This window comes from Ursus maritimus, unplaced genomic scaffold (assembly GCF_017311325.1).
Source record: "Ursus maritimus isolate PB19 unplaced genomic scaffold, ASM1731132v1 scaffold_19, whole genome shotgun sequence".
NCBI classification, from domain to species: Eukaryota; Metazoa; Chordata; class Mammalia; order Carnivora; family Ursidae; genus Ursus; species Ursus maritimus.
In genome coordinates this window covers 7,149,355-7,174,291 of record NW_024424341.1, presented here as the reverse complement: position 1 = coordinate 7,174,291, position 24,937 = coordinate 7,149,355, and the positions used below count along the sequence as shown (strand labels likewise).

At 50.4% G+C, this 24,937-nt stretch overlaps 1 protein-coding gene across 2 annotated transcripts in view; it reads left to right on the top strand.

The window, feature by feature from the left end:
* N4BP1 (NEDD4 binding protein 1) overlaps window positions 1-17,960 on the top strand; it is a 46,827-nt gene extending 28,867 nt beyond the window's left edge. Inside the window, exons 3-7 of one of the 2 annotated variants that reach the window (XM_040633265.1) lie at window positions 5,449-5,579; window positions 7,118-7,214; window positions 9,665-9,772; window positions 11,522-11,629; window positions 13,282-17,960. In XM_040633265.1, the coding sequence (XP_040489199.1) occupies window positions 5,449-5,579; window positions 7,118-7,214; window positions 9,665-9,772; window positions 11,522-11,629; window positions 13,282-13,639 (802 nt within the window). In that variant the 3' untranslated portion in view covers window positions 13,640-17,960. The remainder of the gene's footprint in view (window positions 1-5,448; window positions 5,580-7,117; window positions 7,215-9,664; window positions 9,773-11,521; window positions 11,630-13,281) is intronic. The other variant, XM_040633266.1, reaches the window with a different exon arrangement.
* The last annotated feature ends 6,977 nt before the right edge of the window (window positions 17,961-24,937 follow it).

Below are 24,937 nucleotides of genomic sequence, written 5' to 3'. Positions count from 1 at the left end.
TTGTCTTCGTTTCTAAATAATACTGTTTGTTGTCATTTCACTCTGCTTTTTTGGCAGTTCTTTTCGGGGAAACCCAGCAAATGGCCACAGCTGCATAGCATTATCTAAGTAAAAATGTAAAGTGCAGTTTCAGTCACCCACAGTCCAAGCCCAGCACCAGTTCCTCATTGTTACGATTTCTTGAGCCAAGTGGTGATATAAAATTTAGGTCATGATTGTGAGTAATAGTAATCCTTTTTCAATTTTTACAAGTGGAAAGATTTCCCAAATTGGTGTTCAAGTACTAAGAAATGCAAATTAACGTAGGATGAACAGTGATGATGACACTATTTAAAAACCTTTTGGGAGTAGTAACTAATGTGTTTCTCAGAGGGGTCACTAATGGACTTTAGAGTGGTAATGCCTGTGCATGACAGGCTGTTTTGCGTATCTAGTCCCTCCTACTTTGCGCATAGTACTTCCCTCCCCCCCGTCATTTCGACACCCCAAAACACTCCCACATATTTCCTAACACCCTTGGGTGCAGTGCCATCTCTTCTGAAAACCACTGAATTAGTGCACTAAGGGAAACCACGAGCAGACTTTCATTACTTTTTCTTTTAAAAGCTGATTATTTGGGGAGGATTCCAATTTTCTTTGAATTCACAGATGTCTCAGTTTAAAAGCAACATTTATTTATAAGGATGTATTATCCAAAAAAGACAGACTTATACTTAATTTGATAAAGATTGATCTGAAAATATCAGTAACTAAAATGAACTCTTATTGTGGGGGGAAACTGCTTAATAGGTATACAGGGTTTTATTTTGGAGTGATGGAAATGTCTTGGAACAAGATCTAAGTGGTGATTGTACAATACTGTGAATGTCCTAAATGCCACTGAATTGTTCACTTTAAAATGATTATGTTATGTTATGTGAATTTCAACTCACGTTTTTTTAAGTTTGGGAAAAAATTAACCCTTATTTGAAATTGCTTTGATAGTAAATGTGAATTATAGGTTGTACATTCCATGAAGGAAGTGATTTGTGTGTGTCCTGTTCCCTGTAATACGCCCAGGGCCATGGTGCTGGCACATGGTGGGTACTCAGTAACATTTTGTTGAGTGAATGAATGAATGAATGAATGAACTAAAGACTTAAGAAATATTAGGATTTTTAAAATGACTTTTCATCACGTTTTTATAACTTCCTATTCCAGTGATCAGTTTAGATTAAATTTGAACGGACACATTTTCAACAAATATTTGGAATCTTAAAGCTGAAAAACCTATTATGTGTCAGGTACTTTTCTCTTTTAAAATGTAATCTCCACACCAATTTTGTGAGGTAATAACGGTCTATACTTTCGTATAACATGAAATGGCTTAAAGATCTTGTCCAGGATTACACAGACAGGAGATGTGGGCCCACAGGCTTCCAGAGCCACCTACATCCTGTCTCCTCCCAGAGAAGGTGAGGGTGGGGTTTTCAGGCCCTGGCGGTGTAGAGCACTTAAGTCTTGAGTTGCTTAAGCATTGCTGAGGAGACCTCACTTATTTGACCCACCTAGTTGGGGAAGAAGTTAGAAAGGAAATCTGACCCCTTAACAATAGGATTTGTTGGTTTGATCCTACTCTGGTGCTAGTAGCTCAGACCTACCCATCCCTGGGTCTCTGCCAGTCTGTTATTATATTAGACTGTGCAGCGTGCTGTCTGCAATTCACATACACTGTGAGAAATTCCAGAATACCCACTTCACTCCTGCTAATTATGCGTATCTCTACTTGGTTTTTCCCCTTGTCACCATGAATGAGTCAAATGATGAGTAAATGGAAATTGTTTGCGGTGCACAGCTAGACATGGCAGTGGTGGCTAGATGACACTCAGACTCGGTCAGTGTGAAACTTCAGCGTTAGGACACCTGACTTATCTGGGTAGGTAATTTTCCGTGTAGATGAGGTTTGCCTCTTCACTTGTCAGCGCTATGTATTTTAACCATTTTTTTCACGCTAGTCTTCTATATCAGGGTCCCATGGCTATTTTTATTAAGTGGAAACTGTAGAAGGAAATGACTCTTCCCCGGGGTAACTCCGAAAGAGTTTTTTCACCATTTCCCCCACACTGCCGGGCTGGTTCTATCACTGCCGTGAGTTTTTATCAAGTATCTGTTGCCCATCTCCTCTCTGCTTGGGACATTCTTCCTTCCATTTTACTGCCTGCTATAATATGGAACACAACCGAATGATGTAACTTGTTTCCACCTACACGAAACAGGAGTTTAAGTCTCCCTTGAGAGCCCACATACCTGGCCTCTTGGGCCTAGTATCTGTTCATTCTGCATTTGGAGCTGGAAGCCCCAGAGCTTTGGCCTTCTCAGAAGTAGAGGAGTTACGGTATGTAAACCCTTTGTTTCTGAGTCTAACCCTTTGTTTCTGAGTCTAACCAGACAGTTGGTCCTGGTCTACCTGTCAACAAGCTCCTCTGGCTTGCCTTGCAGGGAGGTGATCAGGCATATTTCTGCCTGGCCAGGTGTGGGGGAGTTGAAGTGGGAAGCAGCGGGAACCCTCCGTATTACTTGGAGGACGCTAATTTGGCTCCACTTGCTTTTCTTGTGTAGTTCTATTTTCTGGCTAAATCTGCGTGTATTCCACCAGAATTTTGAGCTGCTGTTTTTATTCCTAAAACAGCTCTCAAGATTTTTCAGGGTATCCGAAGTGATTTGATCTTATCACTGAGGATAACAGTGGAAATTAGAATAGAGCTAATGTTTCTAGAAATGCCATTTCTTCCCCTCTAAGTTTGAGCGTGGTACAGGGCAGTGGGATTTCATCTATTTGCATTTCCCTTGTTTCCCTCCGTGACCCAGTGGGACGGAGCTGGGTTCCACCCGCTTTCTACTGTTGCAGTCAAAAGAAGCTTTACAGGAGAGAAAAAGTTAGTACACATTTGTAGCTGATGAATAAGCCAGACTTTACAAGCTTTTCTAGTGCATTTCTCTCGAGGATTGTTCTTTTCGGGACTTAACTAACACACGTATCCCTTGGTTTTTCTAAGAACCAGTAGGCTGTTGTATTTTGGATTTTGTTCAGGCTGTGGTTGACATTAACTCTGGGTGTGTTTTTGCTGTTAAGCAGTTAGAATGATTTTTAAAGACTTCTTAAAAAGATGACGCCTACAAAAACTACCTCCCGCCTTTCTCCAGTAACAGATGTCCTGTTGCTACATTCTTGCCATATTTTGAATGCTTTCAGATAAACAGACCACTGCGGAGTTACTTCATCGAGAATGGGTTTACTTGCAAATGTTTTCTGGGGCAAAGCTGATGTCCATGCCATCTCTTATTTGAATATGACTCACTGAGAAGAGTAGGCTTGAGCCTCCTATGGGAGCAGTTTCTGAGCTGCTCTCCTGGGTGATGGAAGTTTATTGAATGTCCAGCCCATTCCACTGTGGGGTGGTAGCAAGGACACTGGCCCAGAGTAAGGAGTAAGGAAGCCTGAGTAATCCCAGTGCCACCACTCTGTGGCAGTGCAGCCTGGGAAAGTTGCTTAGCCTTTCAGGGCTTTTGTTCTTTTTATCTAACAGGAGTCTAACTCTGTTCCATCTCCTAAATTCTGTCATTCTGGTGGACAGTACAGGATAACAAGACAGGAAAGAGGAGAGATGTTGGAGGGCCTCTTTCTAGAAATGGCTTCATAGAAGAGGGTCTGGAATTGAGTTCCATGGGCACTGGAGCAGGTATAAGAGAAGGTCTACAAAGATAGCAGCGAAAAGAAAACTCACTGCCCAGGAAGAGGGACATGGTAAGCCTACCCGGCCAGAAACGAGTGTGGTGACGCATGGTGGGGGCTAGATCCCTCCTGACTAGTCAGGTATAGAGGGGGCCTTGAAGCCAAGCCCTGAGTTTGTCGAGAGGAACACTGAGTAGGATCAAAGGCCTCATGGCTGTGTTTCAGGGTCTAACTGGAGTTTGAGGACTGATGGGAATGGGAGAGCCTGGGGTTGACTTGGGACGCATTGTGCCTGAGGTGGCAGGACTTTTAAGTGAAGGAATGCTCCACCAAGTGGTTTTGACATGGAGACACGAGACATGAAGAGAAGACAGGACTGAAGTGCTAGATTTCCTGTCACTGGAATCTCAGTGACTGTTGAAATAGTGAAGATCGATTATGCTCATTTCATAAACTGTAACTTCATAATTTGGGGGTTTGATTTTTTTTTTTCTTTCTAATACTCATGGCTAGACAAATGGATTACCACCTACAAAATTTCAAACTTTGAAAACCCCTTTTTAAAAATCTCCACTTTTATTTAACTATGGGAGAGTACAATTTAAATTTTTTTCTCGTTTCTTTTGAAATTTGTTACCACATTTTTGGGTGGGGTCAGTTTTTAATCTGTACCAGGGGTTGCGAACTGTGGGCCAAATCTGGCCACCACCTGTTTTCGCAAATAAGGAACACAGCCACCCTCCTTCATTTCCAGTTGGCAGACTTGAGTGCTGCAGCAGAGACCGTATGGCCTGCAAGGCCTGTCTGGCCCTTTACAGAAAATCGTATCCTGGCTTACTTTCTATACTGTTCCTTGTTTATTTGCATCTGCTCCCCGCACTGTCTGCTTCCTTCAGTAAAATCATCTGCCATGGCCCCCAGTTAGTTCCATTGGAGTCATGTCCTCAGCTTATCTCCGGGAAGCTGTAAACGGAGTAGGTTTCACAGTTCCCTAGAAAGGGTATGGAGCCCTGGAGCTGGAGGCATCTGTAGCCTTTGGAAGGTGTGCGTACCATGTTATGGAAGAGTCATGTCTCTACTGTTTCAGCAACAAGTTTGTTTCTTTCTTTCTTTTTAAGATTTTATTTATTTGGAGAGAGACAGCACAAGCAGGGGGAGCAGCAGAGGGAGAGGGAGAAGCAGACTCCCCCTCTGAGCAGGGAGCCCAACACAGGGCTTGATCCCAGGATCTTGGGATCATGACCTCAGCTGAAGGCAGATGCCTATAACCAACTGAGCCACCCAAGTGCCCTCAGCAACAAGTTTCTTAACAAAATATGTAAAATATTCTTAAGAGTCCGGTGACCAGGCAGGACTCTATGGAATGGGCTTTCTAAAAAAAAAAAAAACAAAACAAAACAAAACAAAAAAAACACCAAAAACAGAGATAGAAAGTGCAATAAACAAATATTACCACGAAGCTCAAACTGCCTTCTATCCCAGTAGCTCATTCAGTTAAATTAACTGAACAAAATATAAGAAAAATCCTAAAGCTGTTAAGAATCACATCTCATGCAGAGGCTTCGGTCTTGGCTTTGCAAAGTCATAAGCTATGCAACTTGATGCTGAAGAATGTAAAAAAGTATTAAAAGGAATTTTGTTGAAATTGTTTTTGTTGTATATGGAGTTTACCTTTTCACTTTTTCATGGTGAAACTTAACATACTTTAAGCTGAAATAAATTTTGTTTTCTTATAGCCACGGTCTGAAAAAGTTCTTTTCTTGTCGTGGGATTGCAATTGCAGTTGAATATTTTTGGAAGCTTGGCAACAGAAACATCACTGTATTTGTCCCACAGTGGAGAACAAGGCGTGATCCTAATGTCACAGGTGAGGCAAACTGATCCTTCCAGAGTTCTCCTTTTCTAGATGTTTAGTGAGTTGGCTTATAATTGCAACCTATACTACTTAGAGCAGAGCCTTGAGCCTTGGGCAGCAGCTTTAAAAGCAAAATGGTAAATCTGTTGTACCCAGGAGAACATCAGTTGGAGTGCGTTACAGCGTAAGAAGTACTTGGGGGAAGGATGGAAAGTTAACATAGTTGTTTATATGGAAAGTTATGTTAGAGTTCATTATACATCACGAAAATTTTCCTGACTTTCCAAAAAGTAGGTGAAATCCATCTTTCCATTAGTCTGGGCTTCTGCCTCATTAAATAGACTTTTCTAAAACGGTCACTTGATAAATTTGGGAACCCGCATATAGAGTGTTTTTTGAGCAGTCTGTTTAATAGCTTAATATAAATTTTGTCTGTTAATGGTCCGGTCCTGCATGCTTGACTGCAGGCCACACACGAGAGCTTTGAACTTAGTGAATCGTGCAGTAGTCCAGAGAAACCTAAGGTGGTTTCTTAGGTCACGGTAGGAGGGGTGGTGAGTCTGTGCAGGCAGCTTAACACAGCAGCGGGCCTAGGCACAGAAGGTAGATTGGGAGGCGGAAGGGTGAGTACAGAGCTCACCCAGCATTTAAACAGGAAGTGAAACTTAGTCACTGTTGAGGTGGAAATGGTAAGACCATACATTTCTCAAGTATCCCAACTTCCCTCATTTTGGATAGCTTATTTGTCTTAACGGAGGGTGCTTGAGGCCTGAGGCAGAGCCACTGATTTTTGCAGTAGGATCTGTGAGAGGGTCTTGCGAGCCCTCCGTGCTATTCACCTCTAGGACAGTAAAACACTGGGTGGGTGTTTCAGTCTAAGCCAGTGGTGAGTACCGTTGCAGGGGCTACTCTCTCACCCTGAACTTTTAGCTGCTTTTTGCCTGTTGACCCGTTCTCTGCAGTTTGGCTCTGACCCTCTTTTCTTCTCTGTCATGACTCACTCCCATGAAAATCAGTAAAGGTTCGTGCAGATAACTGAGAGAGGTTGGGTACAGTGCCAGCTAGAGGGATATTTTGACAGACTCTTGGAATGGGAACCACACAGGCCTTCCTTGGGATGGGGCAGAGCCGCATGTCCCTGCCACTCCTTCTGCTTCCAACCCTATTTCCTGTCCCGCCCCCACCCTCTCTCTGGGACTTGTGTCATCACTGTCTCTGTCCTACTGCTTGTGATGTGGGTGTGAAAAAGTTCTGGATGATAGGGTTCATTAAATACAGGTTTATGGTTTACTCTTAATTTCAGGAGCAGACGAGTTGAACCTTTTTATATTTAGAAAATAGCCACGGTCACTTTTTATGTTAAAAAGTATGTATGTTGCTTAGTATAATTTTTTTTTTTCCTTCCCAGTGAGTTAGTAAATTGAGTCTTCCTGAGTCAGTAAAGGTTTTCCTAACTCTCCAAGTGAAACATTTGGGGGTACTTTCATTTATTTAAACATCTGGGAAGATACCCTTTTTCTGAATGTGTATTCAACTTATTCCATGAACAGAACAGCACTTCTTAACCCAGCTCCAGGAGCTTGGAATACTGTCTTTAACTCCTGCCCGGATGGTCTTTGGAGAGAGAATTGCATCTCATGATGACAGGTATGAAAGGCTGTTTTCCTTCCTGGGGTGGAGGCGGGGTGCTGAGGAGCCGCCACCTGCCCCACTGGACAGTTTGTGGCGCTCCTGGACCCCCAGGCATGAAGGGCTTAATAGATCAAGGGGGTTGAGAATTTCAATATTTATGCTCATTAAGGTTATATACTCAGTGTAAAGGTTGTTTTTTGCTGTATGGATTTAGGAACATTACCTAAAATCTGTTCAGTTAGAATGTTTGTTTGTTTGTTTCTTAATAAAACATGACTGAGAATCCATAAGTAAAAGCAGACATTGAGTTCTCTTTTTTGTTGCACACTAAAAGTAATGTTCGAGTAAAGTTTGTCTGGTCTTAGTGTGGCAGCCTCAAGAATGCTTTTCAGACATTATCTATCTCCTCCTGATTGATTTTGGCCAGTGACTTAGTTTGTCATTGTCATACCTGAGCCCTCAGTATTTTTCTTCCATGTAATAAAAGATGGTCTCAGCTGACCCAAAGTGTGATAGGAGTAAGCTGCATTTCTTAGGTTGGTGTGTCACTCAGAAAGCAGGTGTGAGTGCATTGGCGACAATAGCCTTTAATCTGCATCTTTCACATTTTTTTTCTAAAAGCTTTACTGAGCATCAGCCAAGTACAATGAACAGAGCTAGGCTCTGGGAACACATGTGATTCAGACACATTTCCTGCTGTAAGGAGTTTGTGATCTAAAGAAGAAGGCACACAAATAATAGGGGGGAGTTTTGTTGTGGTTGAATAGTTTGAGAAGGTCCCAAAGATGACCAGTGGCATGACAACCAGTTTTTCAAACCCCCCCTTTGGAGTGAAGTCAGTAGTAGCAATGTCCTTCCACTGTCTGGGAACCTAAGTAATGGCCTCTTGTTCTTTCCACTGCCGCATTCATCCCCTTTACGGTATTCTGGCTTGAAGCCTGTGGAATGTGCTGGTGGTTTTGCCCCAGCGTTCCACCAAAATGGTCCCCCCACGTTGAAGACAGTGTTTGGCTTGTAACCCACACTAGTGAGTGAGAGTCAGATGGGTGAGAGATGAGAAGAGGGGCTTGGCGGTGGGGGTAGGGAGGCTTGGGATGACAGCAGACATTGCTTCAGCAAAAGGTTCAGAGGGCCTTCTCATTGACAGCCCCTTGCCCTTCTCCAGGCTGGAATGAGAGACCAGATCAGATGGGGAGAATCAGAGGTGACATGAGAGAAAATCGTGAGAGGAAGTGGCAGGAGAACAGCACGTCAGGGTGGGGCAGGAGTGAGGAAGTACTGGGAGACCACGTCCCACTCCAGCTCCATGATACTAGCCTCAGACCCCACAGTGCTCGGGTGGAGGGACAGGTGGGCAGCTGGGCTCGTGAAGAACCTTCGGATCTCTAACACCGTGGCTGCACACCTGCAGGATTGGAAAGCCTGTGCAAGTATGCAGACTAACTAAGCTTGTGCTTAATTTATATGACTCGGGGCTTTTAGCAGACATGGATCTCTGTCTTGATTCAAGGTACGTGCACTCAGAAGCCTTATTGGTTTTGTTAATAACCTTCTGAGCAAACATCACCACTTACAATTCATGCCAGCTAGGAATCGTTTATAAAATATTCACTAATAAATCAAAGGCGTCCTAAGACCTCTGAAACTAATGAGGCTTGTTTTTTAATTCCTTTGAAGTATTCACTGTCACTAGTAAAAGCAGTTGTTCGCACCTTCGTTGCTAGTGATTCTCTTAATGTATTGTTTTGTCGTCTTTGTCTGCATTGCCTTAGACAAATGCGGTCACCCTAAGAGATAAAACTCAACATTATTATCCTCACAAATCTCTCAGTAAGAGGGTCTGAGCATGAATAATCTCCAGCAATGAAATAGAATTCTCAATATTGAATTCTTACTCTTCCTTATCACCAGTGCAGTTTCTCATAAATGGCATTTGAGTCAGTCTGTAACTGGGCTAAACAGAATGATAGTTCTAGACATCTCACGTCCGAGCAGACGATGTGAACCTATGGGTTTTTGTTTTTTTTAATGCAAGGCTGACTTGTCAAGCAGCTCGTCTTAGAACCAGAGTACTGTAGCTTAGCAACCAAAACTTGAATAGTGATTTCACAGGCTTGTCAGCTCAAAGTTATTCTTGACTTTAGTCCTCATGCATCATCTGATGACCACTATCTATTGATAATACAGCTTTTCTAGAAAAATGTGTAAATCCTGGTTGAGACCATTTTTTAAAAGAGAATAATATTGTATGAAAACCAAACCTTCATTTATAATCACACTAATAATTTCAGAGGTATTCAGTATTCAGATTGATCTTCAGCTGACAAGGGCTTAACTTTTCTACCTCCTAGCCATAGTTAAATTCTTCGGTGATTTTTCTGTGAAGAGGACATCCTTCTGTTTTCTTATAGCTTCTGTAAGCCAGAATGCCTACTTGCCCATTTTAACCTCTTATATTACTATAGGTTTCTACTACACTTAGCGGACAAAACTGGTGGCATAATTGTAACAAATGATAACTTCAGAGAATTTGTGACTGAGTCACTCTCTTGGAGAGAAATTATTACAAAAAGGTAATATTTTCTTCTTTGTCTTTGGTTAAGTGTTTTTTGTTGTTTATTGTTTGGTTTGGTTTTGTGTCCACCTTGGCCCCGCAGAAAGCAGTTTAGGGAACCAAAGTATCATAACACTGTGCTCCCCGTTCCCATCCCTGTCCAAGACTATGGCTGGCCCCTCTGGGTAAGTGGGGGTCCCAGTACAAAGCCGCAAACCCAGCGGGTGATGTATGGGCATGCTGCGGTGGCTACAGGGTGTCTTCGAGAGATCGGTGTTCCCTCACAGGAGGCAGGAGGCACGTGTTTATGGCGTAGTTAACTCTTGTTAGCAGTGTAGTGGAGCAGAAATGGCTTCCTACCCGGGCCTTGCCCTGATGCCAGGGGAGACTGCGGCAACTCACTAGGCATCCGTGCCTGAAGCAGCCAGGAAATACGAAGGTTGGGTGTAATGACAGCTGTGACTCCAGTAAGAGGATGGGACCAACCAAAATCAACCTGCTGATTGAGTTTTCACTTCTCGGGAGTGGGAAGAGTATTTGTGCTTTTTAATCTGTGATGCTTTTCGGGGCCATTTACCATCACAGTTTAATCGTATATATTGAAAACGTGTTTGAATATCATCCAGAATAAAGTCAAGAGTTGAGCATTCACAGATGTGTTTGGTCTGTGATGATACTCTGAATGTGTCCACCTGCCTGAAGATCAGTGAACGCTGCCTTCCAGGACTTCCTGTTAAGCATCATCTGATCAAGTTACCCCACAGCGCCAGGCTGTGATGGCTCCAGGGAGGGGTGCCGTACGCCACAGATCTAAAAACAGGACTCAGCATACCTCAAGCTGTGCATAAGTAGTATGTAACAGGTGTAACTGGGTATTTACCTCTGTTGGGGTTCCACAGTTGCGCCTTGTCTGATATTCGTATTTTGCTAAATCATTAGAGGATTTTAGAGAAAAATTCTTTGCTATAAGGCCCGGGTGTGAGTTAATTACTCTATGCATTTTGACTCACATGCTGTTAATAAGCTATTGGTGACCGTGGAGCTGAGAATCAGTCTCTGACCTTCTGGGCACAGTTAACAAGCCATTACTCTCCTAGGACATGTTTCTGTTGGATCTTTGCCCTGGACTCACTGTCAGTATTTATTGGACACTCCTCTGTGTATGAAAGGTCTAAATGCAGTCAGGACTCACGTTTGTACACCAGCCCATTGCTTTCAGAACTCAAAAAACAAAGCAGAAACTGAGGTCTGAACAACAAACACAAGCTGGTGGCCTTTTTTTCTTTTTTACATCTAGCCCAAACTTACTAAATCATGCTGATCTCAGATTTTCTTTCCTCATAGATCATATTGTTTTGTTGTTTTAAGAGGTTCTCTTCAGTGGGTTTGCCTGTACACACAACTATTCAAAAGTAAAACCTTTTGAGCACCTGTTGTGTCCTAAGCTGACAGTCTTTTAAATCTTGTTTTCAGAGTTTATTAGGAGAAGCAGCTGCTTCCCAATCCCAGATAAAAAATCTGCAAGTCTCCATAAGAAATGTGAGGGCCAACCGATAAAAGTCTCTTACTTCACCGAATTTGTAAGAGAGAAATTCAGATGGTTTCAGTTGGATGTCGGTTTTTTTCCGTTCGGCAGTGAAGCAGCCCTCTAATTTTATAGGTGACTGTTGTCTTGGAATTAGGTGGCCACTGCTCCTTTCTTCTCAGTTCCTGCGGCAGTAACAGCTTCACGTTTTCTCCAGCATTATAATCACACTCTGTGTTGTAGATTGCTTCAGTATACCTTCGTTGGGGACATATTTATGGTTCCTGATGACCCTCTGGGAAGAAGCGGACCTCGCTTAGAAGACTTTCTTCGGAAGGAGGTCTTCCTTAGGTATTTGCTTTTTCACGTTGTTCTGTATTTACAAACTTGGTTCAGTTCTTCGTGCTTTAGGGTTAGTGAGGTCTCTGAAGAACTGAAGAGGGCACTTTGAATTTCCTTAGCCTTAGACTGAGTGGTGGTGTAATAAATATGAAAATGAATCAAGCACACACCTCAAAGACCAGATCTTCATTTGTGGTCCTTCTGGTTTTAATCCTAGGAGAGGATGGGAGCCAGACTCTCTGTAGGTCTAAAAAGACGAAGCAGATTTTGGGGGCGGTCACTTACTAGCAAATGCCACTTAGGTTCGTTGTGTGTGAATGTCCTTTTATATTCATTTTCCAAAATCATTTGCTTTTTTAATTTGTTATGCTCCAGTTATTTACTTACTCAGGAATCACTGCCTGGGGAACTGACTCCCTCTCCACTGAATGGAGAAGCCAGTATTTCATATTCATCTGAAACTGATTTGATAGTTTAGGTTTTCTTTGTTGTAGTTTGGGTTTTAATTTTGTTGTTTTGAAGATATGTTGCTGGTGGTTGTTTCTATTTTCAGAATTCTCAGGTATTGGACATTGTTCACTAAAGTGTTCTGTGTGTGCCCAGCTGGCCCTTAATTTGACCCAGTGATGGACAGCTGGTCTTTTTTACTTATAACCGGGTCCCATCGGCTTTCTAGGTTTGGATTTGGGGGTAGTTCACACAGAGGTATTTGTACAGAGGAGACCAGCAGGATTTCAGCTCCTGGGTCTTACGAATCATTTCTCTTTTGAGCCTTTGGGTTTTATTACGTAGAGGAGGGCTTACTTCCCAAGGTTCTGCCTCTCTACCTACACGAGGGAATGGCAGCCACTTTAACAGCTGCCTAGTGTCGTTGCATCTCCACTGGGCTTTTAAGACCTGGTGCCTGTGTGCAAGGATCAAGGCCCATGGGTCAGACTTAATGGAAAGAGAGTTCTCTGGCTCCTTCCACACCTCAGCAGCATGGCAGCAGGGTCCGTCCTGCCTGCACACCTAACCACTCTTACAATGTGTTAACTCATTGAGTAAGAAGTTAATAATAACCCCTCACAGAGGGTCTAACTTTTGAAGTTAGTTGAGCTTTTGAAGTTGGGAAAAGTGTTCATCCAGCCCCATTTCTCAGCTGCAAGTCCGAGTCACCTGGGAAGCTTCTTAACAAGACAAATGCCCTTTACACACACATAAACACACACACCCACGAACATATAGGTTGTGGGTGCCAACACCTCGCCCAGACGGGGAGGGGAGAAGGGGGAGGGAGTAGAGGCATCAGAAGTGGCTGCCTCCCCAAAGGAGTTCTTTTTTCTAAGCCCTTTCAACCAGGGCCCCACACAGAATTGGAGTCCAGAAGAGTAAGACCCTGTTGTCTGCATCCCTTGAAAGCTCTCAGGTGATTCTGGCAAACCCAGGCTTAGCGCCAACAGTTGGCTGGGGTCCATTCTCGTAGCTGCAGACCTAGGAGGGTGGGGTAGCTCGTGGGGGGCTCTCCGTCCCCATCGTGACCAGGCCACGGGGACCGCTCTCTGGGCCTCTTGCTTTCAGAAGCCGAGCAGCAGCACAGCCTCGAGGTCAGCAGCAGACCACTTTTGACAGGTTTCTCATTTCTCTTCTAACCCAACTCACCAGACTCACTCTGTTCACAGAGATATGCAGCCCCTCCTCAACGCTTTGCCAAATGTGGGCATGTTTGACCCCAGCTTCAGAGTCCCTGGCACCCAGGCAGCCAGCACCAGTCACCAGCCTCCCTCCCGGATTCAGGGCGCCCCACCCAGCCACTGGCTTCCTCAGCAGCCCCGCTTTCCAGTCCTGCCGAACCTTCCCAGCATGCAGCAGAGCGTGCCCATGCCGGCACAGAGGTCTCCTGCGGAAACCAGCGAGCTGAGGGAAGCCCTTCTGAAGATCTTCCCGGACTCCGAGCAGAGACTGAAAATCGACCAGATACTGGCGGCCCATCCGTACATGAAAGACCTGAACGCGCTGTCTGCCATGGTGTTGGACTGAAGCCGCTCCAGCTGGTGTCCCCGCGGCAGCAGGAAGCCACGTAATGTGAAGAGACCGATTTCCCAGTGGAAATGCTGTTGTAGTGTATAGAAAAGAAAACAGATGTTTTGTGTATAAAAAAATCTGGGTTTTCAAAACCAGCTTTTTCTATATATAAATTATGCTGCTATTACAGATTTAACATTTTCTGTAAAAGGAAAGTACATTTTCTGCCTGTTCAGAACTGTTTAATAGCAGTTACTCTTGAGTGTATTTACATTTTTATGTTTTTTAAACTATTTTCCTTAAAGCTGAAAATATTGACAAATGGATATGATTAGCCTTTCTAAATAAAAAAAGAGTTGCTTTCTTAGGGAAAGCAAGACCTCTTAAAGTATATTTTCTTGAGATGATTATGTAACATCCACTAACATGAAGTGGGCTCGCCACCCCCCAGCCTCCTCTGCCCTCACCCCTGCAATTAGAGTCCTAGGAGTTTCGCTCCCATGGGTCTCTTGTTGGAGCCATTTGTGAGAGGGGGCAGGTGGTGCCACTAGATGGCACTGTGCCTAGCCGTTGCTCATGACCAGGGCCCAGTTAGACTCCCAGAACGTCAGGGCGAGAAGAAACTCTAGAACTCATGTAGTCCCACCCTCCCTTCCCCTCCCACCCTGCAGAAGAGGGAACTGAGGCTCAGCGTGCTCACGTCCACACACACCCAGGTCCACAGCTGCGGAGCAGCTGGGCAGGGACCAGACTCCTCATCCAGTGCTCTGACACACTTACCAGGCTGAGGCCTCGCTATACCTGGCCTGACTCTAGAAGTCATGCCTCAGCCTCTGAAGATTACAGTGGGATGTGAGGAAGTTTCACGAAGAGCCCCGTTCTTACATAATTTTGTGTCCACAGCCTCCATGCGAAGTTTGTGCAGCTTTGCCAAAAAGTGGTTTTCTATTCTCAAGAATGACCCAAGCCAATAAATAGCATTAGTAGCTGCCGTGGGGGCTCGGCCCTTATTTATTTTCCTTGTGTTTGTCATTTTAGTGTCCTCCTCAGCCGTGCTTCCACTGAGTCCATCCGCATTGGTATCTCAGTGTTGTGTTTTCAGTGTTGCTCAAATCCTGTGTCCGTGAAGTTCTTTTTCTGGGTAATTAACATCTTTACCGTTCTCTGGACTTTCAAAGGGCTTTGTATTTTCTACCTGTTCTCTTCCCAGGCTGCTCACGGTCAGTTTCGTGTCTGCCCTGTGGGTCATGCCCCTCCTAGCCCCCAGAAACAGCTACCGAGGACTTGGGGCCGGTCTGTTCTTCGACTTTGTTTGGCCACGAGCAGAGCTGGTGGCTCCCTGGGAGGCGCTCTCCAGGTGTATACAACCCCTGCTTCCCTCAGGGGACGAATCCAGAGTCCTCCAGGTGGCTGGACTTGTATTTCAATCATGTTTTCTCTCCCGATGCCTTTAAGATGCCTCCTGACGAGGAACTGGTCGTCGGCCACCACTTCGGGGCAGGTGGCCAGCGTCACCCGCCCAGCTGTGGATGTGGAGGAGGTAGGAGACTTGAGGTGGGCAGGAAGTGACTCAGTCACAGCCCCTGTGCCTCAGCTTCAGAACTGGTGGTTTGTGAAAGCGTGGCAGACGTGTGAGGGCTAGGGCTGTCTCGCAGTGACTCTGATCTTCCGGGCTGAGGTTTGGTCTGACAGCCTTGCCAATCCAGCGTTTCTCCTATTTGCAGAGAAGGACCCAGCAGTAAACCTTGCTGGCCCAGGCTTAGCCACACAGGTCTTCCTGGAAGAGGACGGCGCCTCCAGTGACGCCATGTGGGGCTGGCTAGACCGGGGATTCCAGAGTGTCCTAGACCCTAGAAGTGACTTGACCCTAGACCTTTGGGTTATCTAAGCCTCCGTATTCTTAGTATTGTTTCTGAGGGCTCTACCTGCCCCTTTCCTCTTTCTAGGGTACGGGAAGGAAGGATGCAGGCAACTAAGTGGGTTAATTCCCTTGATAAATTATAACACAGAAGTCACAGTTCTTTGTGAAACTTGAAAATTTAAAAACTCCATTTTCAAACCATTAAAAAAAAGAGTCCTTCCTTGTTCTCCACCTTCTCTTAATACCAGGCTCCGTGTGGACGCCGCTCCAGTGTTTCTTCCGTGGTCTGCCCCCAGCGGGGGGTCTCCGAGCCACCTTGGAGGCCTCGGCAGCAATGCTTCCTCATTCTGCCACTCCTCGGGGCGGTCGTGTCCCGGCTCTGCCTCCTGTCCTTGCTGGCCTTCCTCGAAGGAGGGGGCAGGGCAGGGGATGCCCCCTCCGGCAGCAGACGGGTGTCTGCTGCTCAGAGAGAGGTGGTCCGGGGTTAGAGATTTAAGTAGGTGGGGAGACAGGATGAGTCCCGAGCCTGCCTTCTTCCCCAGGCCCCGGCTGCCTTCGCCGGGAGAAAAAAGCCTTGTTTGACCTTTCCGTGCAGTAGCCTGTGTTTGAGACCCTGTAGGCTGCGGGCTAGAGGACGGCAGGCGGGCATCTCAGCCGTCATCTCCTGGATGACGGGTCAGCTGTGTCTGGCGGGCTCCGCTGTGGCTTGGAAGTCTCGCCAGGGACTCAGGCCTACTGCAGCTTTTGGTCCCTGAGAGGAGGGCTGGGGTCTTGCTTCCTTAGGTTCGTGGTGGCACTTGTGGAATATGATTCACGGAGAAAGCCGTGCTCCCAAGCACCCTCCTCCATCACAGGAGATGCCCCAGGCACTGGGCCCCCTAAGTTTGGGCCTGGGCACCGTTCTCCCTCAGCTCCCAGCCTGCCCCGTCCAGGCACCTCCGAGATGTGGCCTTCCTACTTGCAGCTCTCTACCAGCACTGCCGTGTCCCTCTCCTGTCCCAACCGTGCTCTCTTCCGGCAGCCACTCTGCCTCATGCCGTTTGTTTCTTCATGACCTACCTCCCCATTATCCCCGTTGTTACACTGCAGATCCTTCACGAACATCCCCTGCTTTCTCCTAAGAACCCTCTCCATGCATTGCCGCTCTCCCTCACCTTCTCGCTCTTTACTTCTGTATTGCAAACTTGGCCCTCATCCCACCGCGTGGAAATAGTCTAGGAGAAGTCACCAGGGACCACATAGTTACTGAATTCAGAGGCCTTTTCTCAATCTTCCATCTTCGTGTCCACACTCAGTGACCAGAGTATTTGATATGGTTGTCCTTATTTTCCCCATTTTCTGAGATTTCCCTCCCAAATGTTCTTCATTCCTTTCTCTTCTTTTACTGGAAGGCCAGTCCTTGAGACCCTTTTCTTTCTTGACAGGTGGTTCTCAAACTTTGGACCAGCCATGGAACTCAGTGGTGGGGAGGGCAGCTCTTACTAAAAATTGCGATTACTGGGCACAGCCCCCAGAGCTGTTTATTCGGTGGCCCTGGAGTAAAGCGTGGAAATCGGAACATTCGGCCAACTCCCTGGGTGTTTCCCACGCAGGCTATCGGGGGACCACATGGTGAGATAGTGTACTCTCCCTTAGGGCTCTCTAACCCCGGCTTTCCTCCCCCGTAACTTCCCTAGCTCCCCGTGTCCCCACTGGGCAGTGCAGGAGTGTGTTTCTAGCTCAGCTGGAAGCCCTGTGACGTCCTCAGACTTCCTCCCCAGGCCACCCCCTGCATCTGTCCCTCGCTTTCCATCCCCACCCTGCCACAAAGTCCCCCCCTTGTCCTTGTCCTGCCAGCACCCACCAGTCATGCTGTCAGGGCCTCCCGGGGGCAGCGGCCCGTGACCAGTCAGCCCACCTCTCCCTCCCAGACTCCACAGTGCTCCCAGATTTATCTTCCAGAACCACATTGCTGGTCACACCCGTATCTCTGTTCAGTGATCTTCAGTGCCTCACGACCAGAGCAGCAAGCCCAGCCCTCCCGAGTGTCGTATCTGTGCCGTCCACCCCGTGGCCACTCGTGACTTCCCACTTTGAGTAGCCCTTCTGCGGTCGCGCACTGCAGCCCACACATTCCCGCAGTTACCCGTGGGCTCCTGCCTCCGTGCACGTCTTTCCTCTGCTAGAGATGCCCTTTCTCCCAAGTGGCTTCCCCCTCGAAGGCCCCGCCTGCGTCCCCTTTGTACCCTTGCCCATGCTTCTGACCAGAAACAACCCCATGGCGCTCTGTGACCCACAGCACTTGTGTCTGGCTTTCGGCACTCGCCGCGCCGGCTGGTGTCACCGCCGCTGATTGTGTACCGTGTCTCACCTCCCTTTCTAGACTGTGAGCTCCTCGCGGGCAGGGACCGTCTGTGTTCACTCTTTGTATTTCCCCTGGCACCTAGCACAGTGCCTTGCACTTAGTAGGTGCTCAATAAACGTCTGCTCAATGGACCTGGACGACAGTGCCTTCTTGACCGCGGTATCTGGCAGCTGATAACGCGGGAAATCACGCCGTCGGCATTTGCACCAGGGAATCCCTCCGCTGCGGCGGACTGCAGGTGGGGTGTCTGCCCGGCTCTCCCTTCTCCCCAAAGCTCCCAACACACTGTGCGGTCCAGGGGTGGGCACCGGACAGGCTAAGCTAAGCCCCGTGTGCCCCCCGCAAGATTTCTGGGCAGGAGTGCCAGGCTGCTGTTGGGGGAGTCGATGGCCCCCTTCTGCCGATGTGGAGAAACGCACTTCCCTTTTGCTTAAGCCAGTTCAAGTTGGGCTTACGACCCTGGAAATCAAGAGTCTTGAGTAAAATGGGTATCACAGCCCCTAGATTCAGCAGACAAAATGGGAGAGGCTCATCATATCTTTAGAAAGATCCCAAAGACTGGTACAAACGGAACTTAGAGGAGTGTTCGCCCCCGTCAGACAATGGTGGTCAGAGGTCAAGTTTCTGATTTATTGGAAACTTACCCTTCCACGTCAAAGAGAGCTCCACCCCCCACCGGCAAGCAGGCTGTTTCCTGCTGCTGCTTTTCCTTCTCAACATCCCCACTTCCTCTCGAGGCTGTCTGAAAAATTCCCTGATGTGAATTTCTCTGTTCAGTTCCCCAGCTGGGCAGACACCAGGCCTGTCTGTCCGGAGTGAGACCTTCCCCTGTCCTTCCATGTGCTCATCTGTAAACCAGGCGTAAGGGAATCACACATCCTACTCCAGGGGCATCGTACAGAAAAGGTGTGTCATACCCACGGAGCATCCACGATGGTGTCGGACACTGGGCCCCACTCAGTGACATTCAGAGCCATCGCTGGGGCTCTGATCAGCAGCAACCCCTCTAGGACACCCACGCTGTTTACACTCTCACGGTTCACCCCACATCTCCTAACCAAAGGTCCAAGAGCTTGTGTCCAAAAGCTCGGAGAGCTCATCTTCGGATTCCGGATGCTCTTCTGTCCCCGCCGACTCACGGGGAGTGCAGACCAGACCTCCCTTAGAGCCTCAACAGGGCCACGGAAGTCTGGCTGTGACCTAGAGAGGGCACCACTCCTAAAAGCTAGGCACCCAGGAGGGCCCCTCTAATACCACCAGGGAGGGGAGAGAGGGAAGCGGGCAGAGCCATTGCCTGGCTTCAGGACACGTGAGCAGGCAGACCCTGACAGCTGGCGCCGAGCACTCGCCATGCCTGATTCTGTCTTGTGACCCTCGCGACACTCCCCTGAGGTCTCTGGAAGGAGTTGGTGCGCACGGCCACCAAGAGATTTGCAGTTCTCCAAGCCAACGTGTCCAGGATTCATCACCTTCCCCAGAGGTGACGTGGCAGCCAGAGTGGCGCCTGAGATGGACCCCCTGCCCCCACCCAGTGAATAGAATCGAGGGCCCGCGACCTGGGTCCAGGCTGTCAGGCTGCGGAGCAGAGAAGCTGTGGAAGGGAGCAGCCTTCCGCCTCCCACCTTGCTGCGCAGCGGGGCCCACGGCCAGCGCTGTTCCTGTGGGAGGGCAGACCGGCGTGGTCCAGAGCGAGCCCCTGTGTGCATCATACCCACCTTCCATTTCACCGAGGGCAATGTAGATCAGTAAAAAGAACTTTGATGGGTTTTGAAACCTGAAAGAAGCCTTTTTCACGGCTCAAGGTCCAGTCCTCTGCCGTCCATGGTTCAGGGTGGGTCGCAGTCATTGGCAGTAGGAATCTGCCAGAAACGTGGCAGAATTGCCCACAGCCAGTGCTGGAGCTGGAAGCCCAGGGGCTTAGGGACTTCTTGACTCAGCCCTTCCCACTGGACTCCAGCACCGACCTCGGCGTCCAGCTTGGGGGCTTTCCTTCCCACCCCCACCACGGCCTGAAACCCAGTCTGGGGTCAGCCTAGGCAGGCCCTGCCCTTCCCCGTCCTGTTCCCAGAGAGGAGGAGGCCGCCCTGAAGAGAATGCGCTCGTCTGCCCGCCTGTCTGGCTCCAGCTTCCGTCTAGAGTTTCATCCACCAAAACAGGCCGCAGGAAGGAGAGGGCCTCCCGCCGGCAGCAAGGCGCTGCCCCGGCGGCCGAGCTCCCATGCCCTCCCCAGACCGGTGTCCCCACGGCAACACGTCCCTCTGCCCTTGCCAGTCCGGCACATGCCACCGGTTCCCTCTGGGGTGGCCGAGGCGCCCTGCCGGCTTCTGCTTCCCACCCCCTTCGTGTTTCCTCCACCTCCCCTGTCTGCCAGGGTCCTCGAGCGGCTGCTGGGTGCAGGGCACAGGGCTGGGGGGACGGGGAACAGCCAGATGGTCCCTTTTCTAGTCCCGGCCTGGCCACGAGGGCTTGGGCCCTGCTCTGGCCCTCCTTGCCGCGTGACCTTGAGGAGGTCACCCAGCCTCGCGGTCTGTTTCCTCATCCGGATGGAAGCGATGCCCTTGGAGCTGGTGGTTTGCAGTCAGGGCTGCACGTTTGAATCACCCGGAGGGAGAGCTTCTAAAATGCTTGTGGCCAGGCCACACCCCAGACTCCCGAGATCTGAATTTCTGTGACTCCCCAGGTGACCCCAGGGTGCCCTCAGACTGCGAACCAATACCCTCCCAGAAAGTTGATGCAACCAGGATGAAATCCTAAGAAGCGGGCCTGGCCCCCTAGGCGAGCGCTCCTCTTTCCTGCCCCCCGCCGGTGGGAAGGCACCTGGAAGGCCCGTCAGTGCCCCTCACGGTGATGCCCGTGCCCCTGGAAAGGCTTCCTCCTCGACGGTTCATCTTACCTTCGGTGTTTTTCAAACGCAAGACGCTGCCAAGGCAGAACGGCCCGGGAGCGCCGAGCCAGGGGAGCTGGAGGAGCCCCCGCCAGCACCGTCCCATGTGCAGGACCGCCCTCGATTTCCCCCCAGCCTCAGCCCAGCTGGGCCTCCACTTCCCTGCGGAAGCCGACTCCGATCACATCCCAGGACAGTTCCTGTAGGAGAACGGAGGGAGGGCGCCTGGCCCCCACGAAGCCCGCAAGCGGCTCTCCACCAAAGCCGTGCCTTCCCGCGACCCATCACACACAGCCCCAGACCCCAGTCACCGCCCGGCAGAGCGCAGCCCGGGCCTGGGAGTCCAGAGGGGGCAGCACACACCGTGGGGAAGGACAGGAGTCGCCCAGCCCAGGAGAACCCCTATTTCACTGTGTGTACACAGGCCGGCTGGCTTGGGTTCCCACGGCCGTCAGCCGTTAGGTGAGGCTGGACTCAGCTCTCGGTCTTAATCCAAGGCTGGGTCTCTCCTCTGCCCCTGGAGCAGGTGCACCCGCAGCCCAGGAGCGTGGGTGTGGAGGACCGGCCCGAGCACCGTGTGCACAGGGAGGTTCCCCCGAGGCCGGGATGTTGGACAGTGACTGTCCGAGTCCCCTGGTTCCTCGGTCCCAGGTCCCTGGCCCTGGGAGGCCCTCTTCCTCCACAGGGATGGCCTCGGCAGAGGCAGTGGGCTCCCTCCGACGTTCCAGCACCCAGGCCTGGGTCTGTCTGCTGCCCCGAGGCTTGTCTCAACCGTAACCTCCCCTTGGGGCTTTGCACCCCCATGTCACTGTTACCGTGACCACCAGGGGGTGGGGCCTGTGTCAGAACCAGCCCCAACAAGAAGGGACTATGACACGAGCCCTTTTCCAGACTGGAGACCAGGCCCTTAAGGTTTGGTCTCTTCAGGTGTCCCTCACAGGTACCCCTGGTCCCAGCCAGAGCTGCTCACCAGCCTCTTACCAGGATCGAGCTCCACGGCAGCCAGTGGGCAGTTATCCCACCTTGCACATGTGGAAACTGAGGCAGAGCCCTCCTGTGGCCTGCAGAGCCAAGGCTCGAAGCCAAGCCTCCACACGCGGTCCGTCTCTCGATGGCTCGGGAACCGTGGCTGGTGTCCACCAGCTCATCCATCCACGTCAGTCTCTGGTCAGACCTGCCGGATCCTGGCTTTCTGGTGGAAGGAGGGCTGAGGGCTGGAGGGCCGGAGAGCCGAAGCAGGAGTGGGGGACAGGGGAGCTATGGATGGGAGGAGTGTCCCTGTCACAGGAAACAGCACATGGAAGGGGAGGCCAGGTGGAGGGCCTGGGGAGGAGGTCAGGGAGGAGGGTTTGGCTCTGCCTCCTTTTCTGGTGGTGGGGGCCCATGGGGCCAGCGGGGTAACTCTCTGCTCTTTGGAAAAGCCTTTCTGGAGCCTATGTCTGAGCCTTGCAGACAACTCTGGCTCCAGCCCTCACTGGCTCTTGGAACAGGAGGGCAGCCCAAGATTCCCGCGAACCCAGCTCCATTCCCGTGGAGCAGGATGGGGACTGGGGGCCTCCAGGGCCTGAGGGATCACCGCTGGGCTCCCAAGTGCCTGTCCTGGGAGGCCCGGCCTGTCAGTGGCACGTGGTGGCCTGTGACTAAATGGTCAAGACTAAATCCTCCCCCAGACCTCTGAGCTGGAATGTCTCTTTGCAGCAATGTCTCTGGCCCTCCATTTCTAGCTTCCTTGATGGGCCAGCACCATGGAGCCAGTCAGTCCTGTCACTTGGGACCAAAATTCCATGCCCTCCCCTGGGTATCAAGAAAATGCATTTGTTTTTCTTTGGGAAAAAGGCAGGTGAGGTTTTGGGGAGCAAAGATGTCTCCTTAATCATCAGGTATACCCTTCCACTCACGAGAGTTCCTCAACTCTTCTGAGCCTCGGTGTTTCGTATCGTAACTTGGTTTTACAAGATCATGCCTGTCATCAGCTTCTATCTGCTAAGCCCTGTGTTAATCAGTGTGGGCTCGTTGACATACAGAACAATCCATGTATCATAAACAGGCAGCTCGCTGAACTGAGCGAACCACATCCCAGCACCCAGCCGAAGAAACATTTCGGCTCTCCAGAGCCCTCCCCACCCCCACCAAGGGAACCAGAGCCCTGCTGTCTAACAGGCTTCAGGAAGGCTCCACTCACCTTCCTCCTGTGCAGGGCCAGGAGAGGCCAGGTGCCAGGACCCCTGTGGGGGACACCTGATTCAGGGGCCCGTGGCCACCTGCGTTTCCGGAATGTCCCCCAGGGCTTCACCAGCCGGCCCCTGCCAAGAGGACCCAGGAGACACCGCTGGAAGACAAATCCACAGAAAACCACTATGCATGGCTACCCGAGAAAAAAGATTTTCTTTTCTTTAGAAATTGTGTACAGTTTTCAGCATCACAGGCCCAGCTGGTGGACCAGAGAAAGGGAGCAAAAGGGAGGCTGTTTCGTATTTTTAAAGTTGGAACCTGTAAAGACGAGCCGTCCAGCTGGCCTGTGCTCCAGGGTGGCTCTCAGCGTCCTGCCCCCCTCACCGCCTCTGTGGAGGGAGGGTGCCGCTGTCCTGTGCTCGCTCAGCTATTCCCTCCAGCTGTCTGAGCAGAAACTCCGGCTTCTCCTCCGTTCATGCAGCTGTTTACCGGAGGGCTGTCCCTGGGGACGAGGGCTGAAGTCTTCACCCCTGCCACCCCCAAGCTCATCTCATCTCAGGTCAAGGGCACCCCAATTCTGGTGCCCTCCTCTCTGGGGGTCGGGGCCCCAGTATGTGAAACTGAGGTCAGTGCCTGCCCTGCTGCTTGACTGGCCGTCCATGAGACCCGGGGACATGTGGGCACCAACACTCGGGAGAGGTGGTTGTCCAGGCATCGGCTCCGAGCCCCCTCCTCCAGGAAGCCTCCCGGGGAGCCCCCGCCCCCTTCTCAGCAGCTCCAAGCAGCTTGCTCTATGTATTCATCAGAAGGGGTTTCCCGGCAGCTTCCATGTGTGGGCACAGGCAGCGTGGTCTCCGTCCTTGGGGAGCTTGTGGCCCTGGTCACGTGGGCAGCCTGGGTCCCTTACCTGGCCCGCATGTCCCATCACTCCCTCTGCAGTGAGGGGGATGGGCAGGGAGCAGGCGCTGGATCTTGCCCTTCTCCAGTCTGCCTCTGTCCAGAAACTTGGTTGCAAGAAGAGACACCCCCTCAACCCAGCTGAAGCCAGAAGCAGATGCATGTGAAGCCCGGTCTGGAACCAGGACGTGGACTTCTGCCACTGCGGTCCAGATGCCCACCCCCTTCTCTGTCCCCCAGTGGGTTTGCCTCTCTGCAGCACACCCGGCAGCCAACCAGCCATGGCCCAGGTGTGGAGGGACAGGCCGCAAAATGACAGCAGTCACAGCTCGCGTCTATCGATCTCCTAGTACGCACCCAGCGCTGGGGGAGACGCGGTACACACTAGGGGATTCTCGCTGAAGCGATGGAGCAACCCTCTGATGTCCCGTGGGTTACCCCTGCTCCGACTCCAGAACCGCCAAGTCCCACGCCTGGGCAGGGCCGCCCAAGAGCGCAGCTGTTCCTGCTCTGAGCGAGACAGGTGCACCACAAGCTGTGACGAGGCCCCGGGGAGGTGAGACACGGAGATGGTGCGGGGTGACAGCTGGCATGCTCCAGGAGCAAGGAGCTGGTGGCCCAAGAGCCAGGTGAGGCCAAGAGAACCCGAGGAGGTGCCTAAGAGCTGAGCTTTGCAGGGGTATTTGGGGAAGTGATTTACCAACGGAGGCTCTCAGGAGGAGAAGGAGGGAAGCAGGAGGGGCCAGGGACAAAGCTAAGCAAGGACACAGAGTCAGCGGAGGTGGCCTTCCCTGACCCCGCAGGAAGCTGTGGGGCATGAGCTGCACTGGAGTTAGTCCCTCCTTGACACAGCTGTGCACTGTGATGGTCAGTCACCGAGTGTAGCCATCCACACGGGCAGCCCCGCTGCAGGCGTCAGCCAGCTTGCGGCCACAGGGGGACATGCCGGCCCAGTCACGGGGTGTGACACCACCGCATTCCCGTCAACGTAGCCCCAGCAGCTCACAGCACCCATGTGGCCCTGATGTCCGGGAGGGTGTTCCAAGGAAGGTCAGGGGAACTCCTGCAGCTGGTCCTTTCGCATGACCCATGCTGAATTCCCATTCCCCTGCTGGCTTAGGTGGCTTGTCTGCCGGGGGGCGGGGGGGGGGGGGG